Source organism: Schistocerca piceifrons, chromosome 2 (assembly GCF_021461385.2).
Source record: "Schistocerca piceifrons isolate TAMUIC-IGC-003096 chromosome 2, iqSchPice1.1, whole genome shotgun sequence".
Lineage (NCBI taxonomy): Eukaryota > Metazoa > Arthropoda > Insecta > Orthoptera > Acrididae > Schistocerca > Schistocerca piceifrons.
In genome coordinates, this window is record NC_060139.1 from 945,952,980 (window position 1) to 945,970,127 (window position 17,148).

General features: G+C 40.4%; 1 protein-coding gene across 2 annotated transcripts in view; it reads left to right on the top strand.

The window, feature by feature from the left end:
- LOC124777117 (transmembrane protein 181) overlaps positions 1-17,148 on the top strand; it is a 218,266-nt gene that overhangs the window by 177,581 nt on the left and 23,537 nt on the right. For both annotated transcript variants that reach the window (XM_047252401.1, XM_047252402.1), the window contains one exon: positions 602-729. In XM_047252401.1, coding sequence (XP_047108357.1) covers positions 602-729 — 128 coding nt within the window. The remainder of the gene's footprint in view (positions 1-601; positions 730-17,148) is intronic.

Consider the following 17,148-nt stretch of genomic DNA (forward strand, 5'->3'; position numbering starts at 1 on the left):
GCCAAATGCCAGTATCTAGCAGTATATGTAAAATAATTACTGTTGTTAAGTTAATTATAAACTAAATTAGGTACTTAAACACTAAATTGTGAAATTTAAACTATGTGCATTTCAATTTCCTCTAGAGGTTTATTTTTCCTGTTGCCATTATTTTAGTTGTTAAAACACTTGTCCGTGTTCTACATAAAAATTACCAACTGATTACCCGATAATTTCTTTTTGCTATAAATATAATATCTGCTGTAATAGACAGAAAATTGGAAAAACAGTTTCAGGTAACATTTCACCTGCAAAATAAAGATGTGGGAAGAGAGGCTATGGGTGATGGAAGAAAATTTATAGAGATAAACTGGGGCACAAATGGAAAGAGAGAAATTTACTAAAACAGTAGAAACCTGCTGGTGTAGTAAATTATTCTCAAATGCAGTTTACAAAATTTTTTTATTGTCTTGATACTTTGCAAACATTGTTGTTTTTTATTTATTTTTTTATTATGTTATCAATTCCTGTCCAGTTATTATCCTAAATAGCTTAATATTTTGTTGTAATAGCATAGAGTTCATATTTAAATGTCTGAAAGTATTCATTTTTATTTTTTCAGATCCTATTTTTCCTATGACATTCTTAGTCAATTCCTGGTTACCAGGAATGCTGGATGCTGTTCTACAGGCTAGTTTCCTGTGTGCATTGCTGCTTTTCTGGCTGTGTATGTACCATGGCCTCAGGCAGGTTGTATCATTATTCTTAAAATTGTTAAATGTTATTCACTACTTACAATAATCCTCTGTTATCTTATCTCTTATCTCTCTCTCTCTCTCTCTCTCTCTCTCTCTCTCTCTCTCTCTCTGTGTGTGTGTGTGTGTGTGTGTGTGTGTGTGTGTGTGTGTGTGTGTGTGTATCTATCTATCTATCTATCTTTTTCTCTGCCTCTAGCTGTCTTAACAAATTTTTTTACAGTATAAATACTTTCATAGTTGTGGAAAATGTATAACATTCACACATTTCAATGATTTTGAGCTGCTGTAAGAATAAAGGGGAAACCAGCATTGTTTCTACATTATCCAGCAAAATGAAATCTTAAAATTGTTGTTGCTGTTTGCCATTTAATCTATTTATACCTCAAGAAACTGCCACAGCTCTACATTTTTGTCTCTGTCAGTTGTGTTCTTCATTTCTGCAAGCCTTTGAACAAATTTAGTACACTTCACTTACATTTGACACCTAAAATGGTTGAGAAGTGCACAGAAAAATTAATATGTGATTTTAAATAAAATTATATCTTGAGACACTATTCTCATTTTTAATCACTGTTCAGATGCACATACTGTATGAGATGATCACCTAGTTTTCACACCTAAGAAATTTTTTTAGTAATAGTTTCCAAATCATACAGCACACTGCAATTTGGCAGAACCATGCTGTAGACGGTAGACATGTGTTCGCCATTACTGTTCTAGAATGTGAAGCATTTTTACATCAGCACATCATTCATGCTTGAAAGTCTTAGATGCAGCTTCACATGAATGGTTTGGATTAGAATGCAGTGCATCCATAATGATTAACCTGAACTTTCCACTACTAGCTTCCTGTAGTGTGACATGCACTGATGTCTATTTGAGCTAAATGTCTCCATTCTTTTTATTATTTTAAATAGCATTACCGAAATTGCTTGCCTCTCAGTCATGTAAGATAAAGGTACCATTTGTGGTCCATTAAAGGGAGCGTCTCTTAGAACTGAATATGACAGAGGAGTGATAGATCAGATGGTTTATATGTAATTAACTTGTGGACTCTAAAAGGATATTGAAAGTAACTACTATGGCTACACTATTTATGCACATCAAAGTGAAGACTGGCAAAATTACATAATTTTATAATGAAAAACAAACTTGGAGGGCTTTGACAACCTTCTAAACATGCCACCCCCCCCCCCCCCCCCCACCTTTTGAGCACTGTCTCCCCAAGAATGGCAGCTCAGGGTCCCAAGAACCATCCACAACAGTACAGTGTTTTCAGCATCTCACCTAAGGCTCTCTCCCCTCCTGAATTATCTCTTTTATCCAAGGGTCTCATTTTCAGACTTAAATCTGCATTTAATCATGCTGCTTTGGTTAAGAACCTACCATCCTCACTCATAATGTCAACTCAAAGTACCACTTTACAACCCAGTCTCAAAACATTTCCAACAGCAAAACTGATGTTGAATGCTGCCTTGAACAGTTCAGACCACTTTCCCAACTTGATCCACCACCACTATCTCAGAATCATTCCTTACAACCTTTCCAAGGATTCCAAACATTCAGCATTGCTTCACCATTCTTTTTCAGGTCTCTAAGCTGTCTGCTGTAGAATTCCAGGTGTTTTGCTCCCTAAAAACAGTTGCCTCCATCATTATCCTCACAACAGACAAGGGATCTACGACTGTGTTACTTGACTGATAGGAGTATGCAAGCGAGGGTCTACGCTAGCTTTCTGACATGCTACATATAGCCTCAGCAATCAAAATTGCAATGTTGTGGTACAGTCTGACCCACAGTCCCTCCTTAAAACCTCAGGCCCCTCACAAGGAATAACATCTCAATCAACAGAACTTCTTACACACCCAAACCACATGCTTCCACCTTTTACCTTCTTCCTAAGATCCACAAACCCAATCACCCTGCCATCCCATAGTTGCTATCTTCAAGGTGCGTATTAAACATACCTCTGCCTTGGTCGATCAGCATCTGCAAAGGCTCCTCTCTAATATTAAAGTCACCAACCATTTCCTAGATCGTCTCAAGTATGTGCCCATCCAACTCCCACCCCACACTCCTTGCTCAATACCACCTCCCTCTAGTCCACAGCTTATGGTCTAGTCGCTAGCGTTGCTGCCTCTGGATCACGGGGTACCGGGTTCGATTCCCGGCCGAGTTAGGGATTTTCTCTGCCTGGGCACTGGGTGTTTGTTTTGGCATCATCATTTCTTCCCCACCATCATAATAATTCATGATGGTTGCTAGATTGGACTGTGTAAAAATTGGACTGTGTAAAAATTGGAACTTTGTATGGGTGCTGATGACCAAGCAGTTGAGCGCCCCACAAACCAAACATCATCATCTTCTCCCTCTACATAAGCATTCCCCATGTACATGGTCAGCTGCTGGACATTACCTCTACCAGCACTCATCCGATTGCAAACCGGTGACATCCTTCTTGCACACATTAATCAGCTTTATACTACTTTACCTTTGAAGGGCAGTCATGTGAACAGACCAGGGGTATGATCTTGGAAACCAGGATGGTTCCTTCTTATACAACCTGTTCGTGGTTCACTTGTAGGGGTCTTTTGTGGGATGTGTCAGCAGCTCTTGGTCTTGTGGTTAGCACTGCTGACTCTCGATCATGGTGCTCCACATACAGTTCCCTGCTGGGTCAGGGATTTTCTCGACTCAGGACTGGGTATGTGTGTCATCATCATCATTTCATCATCAACATACAAGTAGCTAATGTGGCGTCAAATAAAAAAGACTTGCAACAGGCAGTTGAACTACCCAGAAGGAGATACCTTGCCAACAGTGCCATACACGCATTTTTTTCCTGGGATCTGTAAGCCTTCAGCCTCTGATTTGGTTTAGACATGTTGTGACATCTGTGACATATGGTCTGATGATGAGGCTTACATGTTGAATTTTTTGGAATCTCTAAATACATTCTTCCAATCAACCTTCATGGGGTCCTATTCTGAACCTTCCACCACTTTACTTGATGTTGACCTCATCTTCATCGAGGGTCAGCTACACACTGCTGTTCACATTGAATCACATACAAATAACTTTACTTACGTTTTGACAGGTTCCATCCTTTTCGTGTCAAGCATTCCTTCCCCTACAGCTTTGGCATTCAAGGCAAACATATTTGTTCAGATGCAGACTCTTTACAGTGATACATCACCACTCTTACTTCAGCCTTCATTGTAAATAGCTATCTAACCAGCCTACCTCAAAAGCAGATTTCTCGGGCCATCCCATCCAATCCTGGTACTGCTAATCCCTCCAAAAAACAACTTAGAAGTACACCTCTTGTACTATCCTGGTTCTGAATATATTAATCAGCTACGTCGATAAGGCATTATATGTATTCTGAAAGGAGAAACTCAGGCCCTGAAATGAGGTCCAATCTGTCTTGACATTCTGTCCATCACATCTAGAATAGCTTTTCATCCCCCCAATCCTTGCAGTATCCTGGTGAAACTCTATGCTACTTCTTGCACTTATTTTCCTACCATTTGACTACTATTCCTGTGACCATCCCCTCTGTAAGACTTACCCAACGGCACCTTCCTGCCCCACCTATAACAGCCCTGTAACTGGCAAAACAAACTATCAAAGGGAGAGCCATCTATGGAATGACACGTCATGTACAAACTATACTATACTATAAATACTGTTTGACCATCTACATTGGCATGACTACCACCAGCATAGTCCTTATCAATTCAGGCAGACTAGGAACAAATAATACCTTCATAGCCTCGGACATTATTGAATTTAGCGTTTGTTACAATGAAGGGCTAAGTACGGAACACATATTTTTTCATTTTCTTCAAAAAAATTTCTACTCTGAGATACAGCCTTCCAAATATGACACTGTGCATACCATTTTGCAGATGTGAATTTTTGTTTTTTTTTTTTTAATTGGAAAGATAATTGCTCAGTGATTACAAAGAAATCCTCCATTTGAATTTACCTGTCAAAGTTCTTTTACTATAGCGTGCTGAGCTCTTTTTATAATTAATGGAAAAAATTCATTTTTTTAAAAAAAATGCCAATCCATAAAATTTTGATTTTTTTCTGTTGATTAGTACCATATAGTTCTACATTCCGTGAAAAGGAGAGCTTCCACTTTTAGGTTGAACAGGTTTTATGAACAATTGAAATTTCTGCCATACATAAAACCTGTTTTATTTCCACATTATCACATAACAGGCTCATAAAAATCAAAACCTAGCTTTATTTAACATAATTTTAGTTTTGAAAGATGAGTAAGCCACTCATTTTTCAAGCATTTTAAATGGTTCCAAAATGTATGCGTAAGATCCAAAGACTTCAAGGTTTCGATTTATACAACTTCTGTGCACTCTGTTTTGTACTGAAATTAGCTAGTCAGTCAATTAAAAATGTGTTCCATTGCTTCAGTATCTTCCTATGATATAGGGTGATGCCTTCCTGTTGAACCAATAGGAACTGGACCACTTACAGTCTTCAAAACATTGTGAACAGGAAGTGAGCACTCATGGCATTGTTGCTGTCCTTCAGCTCAAAACCTATATCCAGCAGCTGGTCCATGTGATAGCATAAAGTTCACTACAATTTTGTTTAACTCATAACTGGTGTCCATAACCTCTGCAACCCACGAGTCACAGTCATACACACATGCCACAAACATATCGCTTTTCAGGTTGTGAATTTGAGTAGTATCCTGCTGTTTCTAATCTGTTGGCCGAATGAACGAAATTTCTTCTTCTTGCTCTGTAAAGTGTGTGCAGTATGAGTTCGCCCATCACTTTGAGTCCAAAAATGTGTGTTCTGAGTTCCTTTCACAGGAGTAGTTTGTTTGGACCATTTTTCTTTTTTCTGCTCATGGAATTCTTCAGTTTCCTCTTTGGACAAAAGAATGGAGAATGTGGATGTGTAAGATTTCACAACTCTCGTAAAATCCTGAATCACAGCTGTATTTGGTCTGGAAAGATTATGTTTTGTAGCATGGTGCTTCAGCAGGCCTCCTACACCATCACAAGGCCCCTTTTTGTGACCAGTAGCACTGTATATCCCGTCAGTTGGCACAAATGACTTACTCAATTCAAACAGCTGGTAACAATTTTTAAACTGACTAGGAGCACCATCAGAAATAATGATGATCTTCTCTGCCCTTGTTTCCAGTTGAAGAATTTTGCGCATTGTTAGCAAAGCATGTACTGAGTCATGTCCTGTGTCATCACTTATAACTGCAACACTTATGGTCTTGTTTTGAAAATATGTCACGCCCATAAAAATTGAAACCAGGCACTAAACATAGTTCTTCAGCCTGTACACACCCTTTCACTCCTGCAATGTGTTGTTGCAATTTCTTCAGATGCTGGTGTGTTACTGCTTTCATTGGCCATTTACCAAGTTGATCAATGAAACTGTCAAAGGCAACAGTTTTCTTAATTAGTTTATTTTCCTCGCATGTCACATATGTAATTTCTGCAGACTTATCTGCTACGTCTTCTAGTGGCCAAGTGTCTGTAAAAACAGTCCTCCCTTTCCAGGGCAGTCATCACATTCTTGAAACAAACAAGTCTCTCACTTTACGTCACAGACTACTAATGACTTCAGACGCCCAAACAAGGTGTCATATGTCACATGCTCCAGTAAGTTCTTCAAAGTTACCACACAAAGTTCAAAATTCGCACAGTACACCTCTAAACAGACATCTCTAGGTGGGTGTGGAACTACCCACTTACGTCGTAGTGCATACAATTTTGATCTTCCAATATGTGAAGTTGTATAGCTGCTCTTATAAATTGCAAAAGTTTCTTTAATGCTGCGAGTCATGTACCTCTTCACTTTCACAACTTTTTGACCTTCAACTATTATAGTGTCTTTTTTCTTGGCATTACGGTGAGAACAGTCCCATTTATCTTCCAGATAAAATGACTGCACTATTTGAACTTGAGCAGCTTCTACAGGATGACCATAGTAGGGATCTTGTCTGCCAAAGACTCCTTTTACAGACCTCACATTTCTTGATTTGTATACCATGTACTTTGATACTGATGGGATGTGGTTCAAAATTGTTTTCTTTGAAAATGTCTCTCGAATAATAGTTAAAACTTGCACCTTTTCACTGTAGGATGCACAATATTCAACAACTGAATTGATATTTGTGAAAAATTCCTGGCAAGAGGTGCAGGAGTGCTTTGCTTCATTTTCTCTTGAAGATGGAATTTCTACTTTGAAGAGTGTGGTCAGTTTTACTGTAGTGTATTCATCCATAGCTTTAGTAATTTCTCTGTGCTTTGTTGTTGCATAGAGCTTATGAGCGACTTCACTGACCCTGGTTTCTTAACAGGACTAACACCTACTTCTGTAGTTGACTGATTCAGGGTATTTAATTCTTCCTCTATTGATGCAAAATCTGCATCATCTGCACCATGGGAGGCTTCACATTGTTCAGATACTATCATTGTTGTTATTCTGTCAAAACATTTAGAACACAAAAAGTTGTCACTGGAAACATCTTCACTTTGAAACAGAATCTTCAAATCAGAACACGTGTTCCCAACCTGAACAAAGACTGTTTTTTTGTTTGTCTTATATATCACTCCTTCATGGATATGCAAATAGTCAGCACACTTCACTCTCCTGTGACCCCAGTCAGAAGACATTTCAGACAGTCTTTTTCACAAAACACACTGCAGCTGTGTCAACAGGCAAATTTGTCATGAAAGCACAGAACTCACTGGATGGTCTCAGATTTCTTGGAAGCCTCTTCTGTAAACAAATTAGCACTGAGCAACTACAATAAAGAAACCTGCAACGAACAACCATGACAAAGAATCAGACACAAAACTACAACAAAGTTTAAGAAATATCTGCAACAATGAAAGTGAAAAGATATAACTGCAACATAGAAAGTGATAAGAAATAACTGCAACAAAGACAGTAAAAATAAACAATGTAACAAACAAATTAGTAAAAAACAACTTCAGTGAAGACATACATTACCCTCGAAAGTTAAAAAAATGATTTTTCAAAATAAAAGCTGTCCAACTTAAAAGTGGAAGCTCTCCTTTGCAGAGAATATAGTATTACATGATACTAATCAACAGAAAAAAATCTAACTTTACAGGATTGGCACTTATGAAAAAAAAATTTCTGTAAATTATAAAAAAAAAATCAAAAGGCAACAGTAAAAGAACTTTGACAGATACGTCCAGATAGAGGATACCATTGTAATGATAAACCAATTATCTTTCAAGCAAAAAAAAACTCTAACAAAATATCTAGAACTGTTACAGAGATACAGATTTTAAAAAATTTTGCAAAATTCGCATCTTCAAAATTATGTTAGCAGTGTCATCTTTGGAGGCCTGTATCTTAAGGCAGGAATTTGTTTTTGGAGAAAACAGAAAAATATGTGTTTCTTACTTACTCCTGAATTAACATATGCTAAATTCAATAACGTCTGAGACTATGAAGGTAACCCCCCTGCCTGAAGTGATATGGATTATGCCCACCAGTTATCAGTTAAGATGAATGGGCATAGATAGATGGTCTATGCTGGTGACACACAAAATCCTGTTGCTCAGCACACTCTACAACATGACAGTTGTGACCATGGTGCCTGTTTCACCACATGTGCTATCTGGATTCTCCCTCCTGATACCAGTCTCTCAGAACTCCGCTTGTGGAAACTGGTGTTACAACATGTGCTTAGTTCTCATTACCCACCTGGCCTAAATTTACATTAATTTCTTTGGTCTCAGCATTTCTTTTGGGTAACTGTTCTTCTTCTTCACTCCATTTTACTTTTCTATATGTTTTATTTTCCAACCTGTCTACTTTTCCCTACCCACCTCACCATCCATATAAAACTCACTTTGCTTTCCACTCATATTGACTCTTGCATGATGTATTTTCAGTAATCTTTGTCTTGATTATTACCCTATCTTCCACCTTCTAGTTCTCATGATTTCAAATCTCATCCAGGTTAGGCACCAACAGTTAGTATTTCATTCTCATCCCGTCCAATAAGTCTCCTTTACCCAAGTTTCTGGGTGACTTTTCCATAACTTTTCTTATTGTCTAAACCTTGTAAGTCCTTTTCTTCACCCCTTCTTTCACTTCAGACCTCCTGCCAGGAGGAGGAGCCGCTATCTCTGAAAACTTGCAGATTTCGATATGGTTTTTATGCTCTAATACAAAAATAAGACACACCATGAAGGCATTATCTGAATGGGACAGGAATTGGAAATGTGACGTACATGTGCAGATGAACAATTGATTAAAATTTCAGAAAATTTGGATGATTTATTCAAGAGAAAGTGTGTCAGAAATGTGTTGGTTCACCTCTGGCACTTATACAAGCAGTTATTTAGCTTGGCGTTTGTTGATAGACTTGTCCTCCTGAGAGATATTGTGCCAAACTCTGTGCAGTTGGTGCATCAGATTGTAAAAATCCTGAGATGGTTGGAGGGCCCTGCCCATGGTGCTCCAGACATTCTCAGTTGGGGAGAACCAGCAACCTTGCTGGCCAAGGTAGGATTTGGAAAGCATGAGGACGAGCAGTAGAAACTCTTGCAGTGTGTGGGAGGACCTTATCTTGCTGAAATGTAAGCCCAGGATGGCTTCCCATTTAAGGGTAACAAAGTGAGGCGTAGAATACCATCGATGTACTGCTGTGCTGTAAGGGTGCTGCAGATGACAACCAAAGGGGTCATGCTACAAAATGAAATGGCACCCCGTACCATCACTTCCGGTTGTAAGGCCGTATGGCTGGTGACACTCAGGTTGGTATCCCACCGCTGTCCAAGGTGTCTCCAGACATGTCTTTGGCCTGGAACCTCATTGACTGGAGGAGAATTGTATTCAGTGATGAATCTTGCTTTGAACTGAGCCCCAATGACCAGTGAAGAAGTGTCTGGGGACGCCCTTGACAGCTGTGGGATACCAACCTGACTGTCACCCACCATATGGTCTGACAACCTGAAGTGATGGTCAGTGGTGCCATTTCTTTTCATAGCACACTCCCTTTGATTGTCATCCACAGCACCTTTGCAGCACAGCAGTACATTAACAATATTCTACATCCTGTTTTGTTTCCTTTCATGGCAAGCCATCCTGGGCTTACATTTCAGCAAGATAATGCCAGCCCACACAGTGCAAGAGTTTCTACTGCTTGTCGTCATGCTTGCCAAACCCTACCTTGGACAGCAAGATCACCAAATCTCTCCCCAAATGAGAACATTTGAAGCATTGTGGGCAGGACCCTCCAACTGGCTTGGGCCTTTTACAATCTAACATGCCAATTGGACAGAGTCTGGCACAATATCCTTCAGGAAGATATCCAACAACACTGTCAATCGATGCAAAGCCAAGCAAGTGCTTGCATAAGAGCCAGAGATGGACCACCTTCATAGTGAATTATTTATTTTTTTCTTAGAAAGTATGTATTTTCCCCTGGTGATCACATATTTTTTCTGTCTAAATTATAGTATTTTTTAACATAACAGAAAAGAAGAGTTTATTGGGATCTTTGTTTATGAAAAGAAATTTTTATTCTCTCTTGCATGAAAATCTTGTTTTAAACTGGAAGTAGAGGGTTACTTATGAATAGATGCTTAAAACTAAAATGAAATTAACACTGTAACATAAAATCCCTAGTATACTCAGGCAACTTAAAACCAGACCTATGAAAAAGTAAAACCTCACTTATATCCGTTTCGGAGCTGGTAGTTAAGTGTTTGGCCTTTGGAGAGCATCCAGTTCTACTTTTGTAGCCTGGCTATCGTGTTTTGGTTGAGGTGGTTACCACTAGATACAGTGTTTACTGTGAGCAGCTCTGGATACTTGACTACAAAGCATGCATTTTCTGCTTCTGTTCTATTTCGTTGTGTAGGCTGTGCTTTCAAAAAGGATGACTGTAGTGATGCTGAGTTTGACATTGAATTTAGCAGCTCAGAAAGTGAAGAAGAATGCAATGCTACTTCATTAGAGATAAAGTGATGACAGTTTGTCACTGACTGACAAGTGCTCACAGTGGTATGAGAAATACGTCCTTTGTACTTCACCCAGCTTCTCAAAGACTTCTGTTCACAGGAAACCATTGTGAAATACATGCTCAGCTTCAAAGCCACACAGAAACAAAAAAATTGCTTTAAGTTTCAAGATATTTTAGTCGAAGTCCAGTGCATGATTATACTCTGGATTTTATTACAGATGATTTATTTTGTGAGCTTTAAACACTTTCTTTATGTGTTTATATGTAATGTCATGCATTATAGAATGTTTTTCATTAATTAAAAAAACTATTTGTGGAGCAAAATTTTAAAAAAGTCACTTGTTAGTGGGTTAAAATTAAAGGTAAATTTGTATTTATGACATTAATATTTACGTAAAATCAGTTTCTTACAAATGTACAAATTGCTTCCCCACTTAACTCACTTCACTCTCATAAATATGTCATAAGAAATTTCTCCTAATCATATCCATATTCATTTTTCTCATTACAGGTGTAATATAGTACCTTACCCTGTTTAGATTGTGTTTTAAACCAATATCACTAATTTATTGTTCGATCAGTACACACACATCAAAGACAAGGTATAATACAATTAGACACAAATGGCCGACGAAGCCTTGCACTCTGGCCTATAGGGTCATTAGTTCCAACAAAGGGCACAGCAGGCTGCGCACACAACTGCTGTCACATTAATAGGCTGGGTGGCCTTTAGTGGCTGAGTCAAGCAAAATCTTCGTATGGGGACTATGAAGTGGCGTACACACTAAATTGGTAGTTACAGCACTCCTCTTCCTTTTTGAAGAAGTGAGCACAGTGCTCACGTCCACTTCTTCTGTGGTCGATGTAGGTTGTTAAGTCTTGTGACTCGCTGCCTCCGGAGTGTAGGGTCGTTAGTGGCGAGAGTACGGACAGGTTTGGTGCCCACCCCCTGTGATGGGCTGTATGGTAGGACAGGCGACACTGACACAGCTTCCATTTCTATGTCCAAGTCCAACCCCAAGGAAGGATGTTGCGGAAAAGGGGGCAGAACAGGTGGCACCATCTATAATGTAGGGGACAGTGGCGGAGGCGATGACTGCAACAGCACAGTAGTCGGGCTCCCACCATGGCCCACGACAGCTGAAGGAGGCATCCACAGCAGAGGAGGCAGTTGTGAAAGCGTTGGGAGTGGCGGTGGTGAAGACAAGGGCACCAGCTGCGATGTAGGTGATGGCCAAGCAGACAGAGTACGTGAGGGCAGTGGAGGCGTGCCCAAAGCACAGCCGGCCACACTAGGTTGTAGCTGGTCAAAGTGTTGCAACACCCTCCTCTCAGCCATGCATATAAAGCAGAGGCGTGGACCACATGTACTCTGTCACCATTGGTGTCTGTTTCGGCCAGTGGCCAAACCCGTGAGCCCAAACAGCATTGTGGCGCTAGTGCCAGAGGTAGCCTGGAGTCAGCCCAAGCATATGTGGCAGATTCTGGGGTCGATGACCGTGCAATAACTCTGCCAGACTCTTTATTGCCAACAGATGGGAACCTGTAAGAACTGAGGGATCAGTTAAGAGGTACTTCTGGTGACATCTGAAATGTATTTTTTCATCTGAGTCTTAAATGTTCATACTATTCATTCTGCTTCCCTGTTCAATTGAAGGTGGAAAGAGGAGCCATGATGTGGCAAACACCACATTTTGTACAAAAACATTCAAATTCCTGAGATATGAACTGGGTGCCATTGTCTGCAGAAGACCTTCCATTGTAAATTTTTTTACAAAGCTGAGGTTGTTGCCACCACAGAAGTAGGCAGATAACACATCACATACAGAAACCTAGAACGAGCATCAGTTACAATAAACAGGTATAAATTCAATAAAGTTTCCACAAAATCTACATGAATTCATTCACAAGATGGATATGGCCACCGTGACAAAGAAGCACGGTGTGCTGTCTGATGAGTGGCACACTGCAACAACTCGCGCTATTTCCCCATCAGTGCCTGGCCAAAAGACATGACTGCATGTTAGCACTTCTGTACATGACACACCCCAGTGGTCCACATGTAATGAACGCATAACCTCATGCTGAAGGGCGAACAAGACTACAACATGGGGAGCGATGTCCTCCGTAGCTAACAGCAGTACTCCATTCCAAACAGAAAGACAAATTTGTAATGCAAAATAATTTCTCAAAGGATCAGAAACACAACCCGGAGGTGTTGCACAGCAGAAGCAACGTTATGTAGAACAGGATTGACGGCTACCATGGCTGCAGTTTTAGTGCTGGTAATAGAAAAACCATCAACATCTTATTGAGCTTCCACAACTAAATTAAAACAAAATAATTCTACTTTATCAGATGCTGAATCTGGACAGTTGGCAAACACAATAAGGCATCAACATTGGCGTGTTATGCCATAGATAGAAAATGTATCTCATCATTGTATCAAGAGCCCACCATTGTAAACAATGTGCAGCTTTGTATGGCAAGGATGTAAAAGGGCTAAAAAGTGATTTGTAGTCTGTGGTCAGGTGAAACTGGGACCCATATAGAAAAACATGTAATTTTTTTAGAACATAAACGATTGCCAAAGCCTCTTTTTCTATCTGAGAATAACGCTGTTGCACGGAATTTAAGGATTTAGAGGCATATGCAATAGCGCATTCAGATCTGTCCACATACTTATGAGCAAGGGCATCACCAAGACCAAATGAGACGTATCCATTGCAAACACCAGGTGCTGAACTGGCTGAAAAGTGACCTAACAAGGGGCCAACTGCAGCTTTGATTTCAACAAGTCACAAGTCTTGAACCAGTGGAAAGGAATCTCTTTACGTAATATTGCATGGAGTGGTTGTGCAACAGTAGCAGTGTCTAGTATGAGTTTGTGATAGTACACATTTTTGCCTAAAAATGCCTGTAAGTCCTTGATGGACATGGGTTGTGGCAATGCAACTATAGCATCAATATGCTGGCACAATGGTTTAATGCCAGCACATGACACTTTCTTGCCTAAAAATGCCTGTAAGTCCTTGATGGACATGGGTTATGGCATTGCAACAATAGCATCAATATGCTGGCACAGCGGTTTAATGCCAGCACGTGTCACTTTGAAATCCGAATAAATAATGGATGGTTGAAAAAACTGGCTTATTCAAATTGCACAGAATATTGTAAAATGAAAAACAGAGCACAAAGGTTCTGCAAATGTGCCTCTGTAGAGGCACCAGACACTACTACATCATCTATATAGTTGATGCTGTCTGGGACAGATGCAGTGAGTCACTCTAAAAAGCTTTAAAAAGTAGATGGTGTGCTTGCCACACCAAAAGGCGTATGCTGGTATTGATAAAGCCCGAATGGGCTATTGATAACTAGAAGGCATGTAGATTCCTCATTGAGCGGCAGCTGTAAATATGCCTCTTCCAAGTCAATCTTTGAAAAATAATGGCCCCGAATTAATTTGGCTAACAGCTCTTCAGAGTGTGGCAAAGGATAGGTATCAATGATCGGCTGTGCATTAATAGGTTTTTTGCAGAGATGTAATTTACCTGTAGCTTGTTTGAATATCACCAATGGTTTTCACTATTCACTGGAAGAAACAGGTCAAATAACATTCTGCTTTTACATGGTCCTGTAAAGTTACTTGTACTGGGCAGGCCCGGAAAAAATGAGGGTGGGCAGACTGTTTCATCATAATATGAGCTTGATTCTTTTGCACAACCCAGTCTTGGAGAAAATAGAGATAAAAATTTGGCACAGAGAGCATCTAACTCTTGATATTGAACGTGTTCAGAGATAAAATGCAATTCATCATGGATGGACAGCCCGAACAGTTTGAAAGCATCCAAACCAAACAGATTATCAGTGTAAGCATTGTACAGAACTAAAAAACCTAAACTCCGTCTGAACAGGTCATGAAGGTCCAACGGTACCAACTGGCTGCCATGTCATCCTCAGCCCACATGTGTCACTGGAAGCAGGTATGGAGGGGCATGTGGTCAACACATCACCCTCCCGGCTGTATGTAAGATTACGAGAGCTGATCGCTACTTCTCAGTCAAGTAGCTCCTCAGTTTCTCTCACAAGGGCTGAGTGCACCCTGCATGCCAACAGCACTTGGCAGACTGGATTGTCACCCGTCCAAGTGATAACCCAGCCCGACAATGCTTAACTTGGTGATCTAATGGGAACTAGTGTTACCACTGTGGCAAGGCCCCACAACTAGGAACGTTAATGAATGAACCATAGCCTTGTAAGTCATAGGTGCAGAAAACTGTCCAAGGATGTGAATCTGTTGTTTGCTATTACTCACCAGCCTGTGTGACAATGGAATTAGAGGGGGCGCACCCAGATCCACATAAGTTTGAGAATTCACCAACATTGCCGCTGCACCTGTATCCGCTTGCATCCTCAAAGGTTTTTTTAAACACACACACACTTCAGTATATAACTTGCTTTGAGACACCATAACTGCTGATACATTCATCACACCCATGTTTGTTCCATCCTCACTTAGGTTTGGAAAGGAGTTATATACAGAAGCCATGTGTCCTTTCTTATGGTACCTATAACACACTGCTCAGCACCTGGGACATTTATGGTCCATTCGTGTGAAATGAAACAGTATGGCATGAAGGTAGCAGAACACGAGGCTGTTGCTGTTGCGACGTGGACTGTTGTTGTTGCGAACAATGATTACCTATATGGTGCAGAGACATCTGCTGGACAGCTGCAACAGCATCTACATTCCCTTGTGAACTGACAGAAGTTTGTCATATTCATAAAATTTTTCTATTATTTGTCTAATAACAAACAGCTTATGCCTGTACCTGTATTTGGCCAGAAATCACATTGATATTCTCTGAGGGTATCTTCTGCACACTTTTTATCCTGTCATCCAGCACTCCAGAAAACATCTTATGAGCCATTTGCTATGATTTTATAATTTTCACATGCTAACGTTTCTCCCTTCTTATAAAGCATGTAATTAAATTCCCTTTATAGACTTTTGGGATATGTAGTGGAGACCAAGACAACCGTCTTTAGTGTAGGAACTCTTGTCCAGTTTTCCCACTACCTGCAAAATACTACAACACACGATGCTATTTGACTCCTGCTTGTAGGGGTCGATGTGATGAACACCAACATCAGCACAGATAGAGTACCTTCATACCATGTTCCGGTACACACAATCATCAGTCCCTGGTTCTTCAGCATCCCCCACAGCCATAACCCATGTCAGTAGGTCTTCATTGGATCTAACAGTGGCCTCGTAACTGAAGGATTTCATGTGACCCCATAGGTAATAGTCACAACCTATTGGACCATACGTAGAAAATGAGGTGGTGTGTCAGCATGCTGGAACCACATGTGTTGCCACTCATGGATAGGCACATCTTCCAAGAGCCTTTGGTGAATTCCAAGTACATGGCACCCTTGAGGTATGGTGGAGGAAGGTGTGGCCCAATCGCACATCCATCGAAGAGCCCTGTCCAAATGTTCAGACCTTATCGTTCCTGAAACTCATAAAGGGCCGCAGTATGCATGTTTTCATGAGCCCACAAATGACAGTTATGGGACTTTCCTAGTGAACTTGGCTTCATCCACGAAAAGGATCTGCTGCCGGAAGCCAGACTTGTCCGCACATTGATGAAAGAACTACCTGCAGAAGTGGGCTCATGATGCAAAATCCTGTGGCTGCATTGCATATGCCTTCTGGGGGTTGGTATGGGTGTAGCTGCTGCTCATGCAGAACACAATAGACGGTTTGGCAATCAACATTCAGTCTACCAGGTATGTTTCTGATACTCATCATTGCATCCTCTTCCACTGCGTCGAGTACAGCCTCTTCAAACTCGGTTGTGCAATGCTGCCTAGGAGCACCACAGTCAGCCCTGCTGGTGGTCAGTGTACCCGTCTCCAAGGTTCACTGGCACCTTAGCAAAGAGCAAGTGCAAAGGTGTCTGTCAGTGTGGAAAACTCTTCCAACTGACAAGCAGCCCTCCCATTGCGCCTAGCTTCACTGTACAATAACATCATGTCAGTGTATTCCACAAATGTGTTGTTCACCATGGTCAACATCAACACACTAAAATGAAATGTACACACAGCTTGCATCATGTACTGTAGTGAATGATTACTACTGCACTGTAGAACAGTATGAACAAAAACCAAAGCACAGCAGTAAGTACAAACCTCTCTGGGCAGATCTACAAACTCAGTTGAATGGCAGGTAAACAAGCATGTAATGGGCATGGGGAATCAGGTGATTGGTAGACATGTGCTGTGGTATCTCATGTATAGCAGGAAAATGGTACATTTCCATACAACTTAACTGTCTTTGTCACCACTACAACTCCTCAATGTTTGTTAAGGGAATTTAGTTATACCCTGAGTACA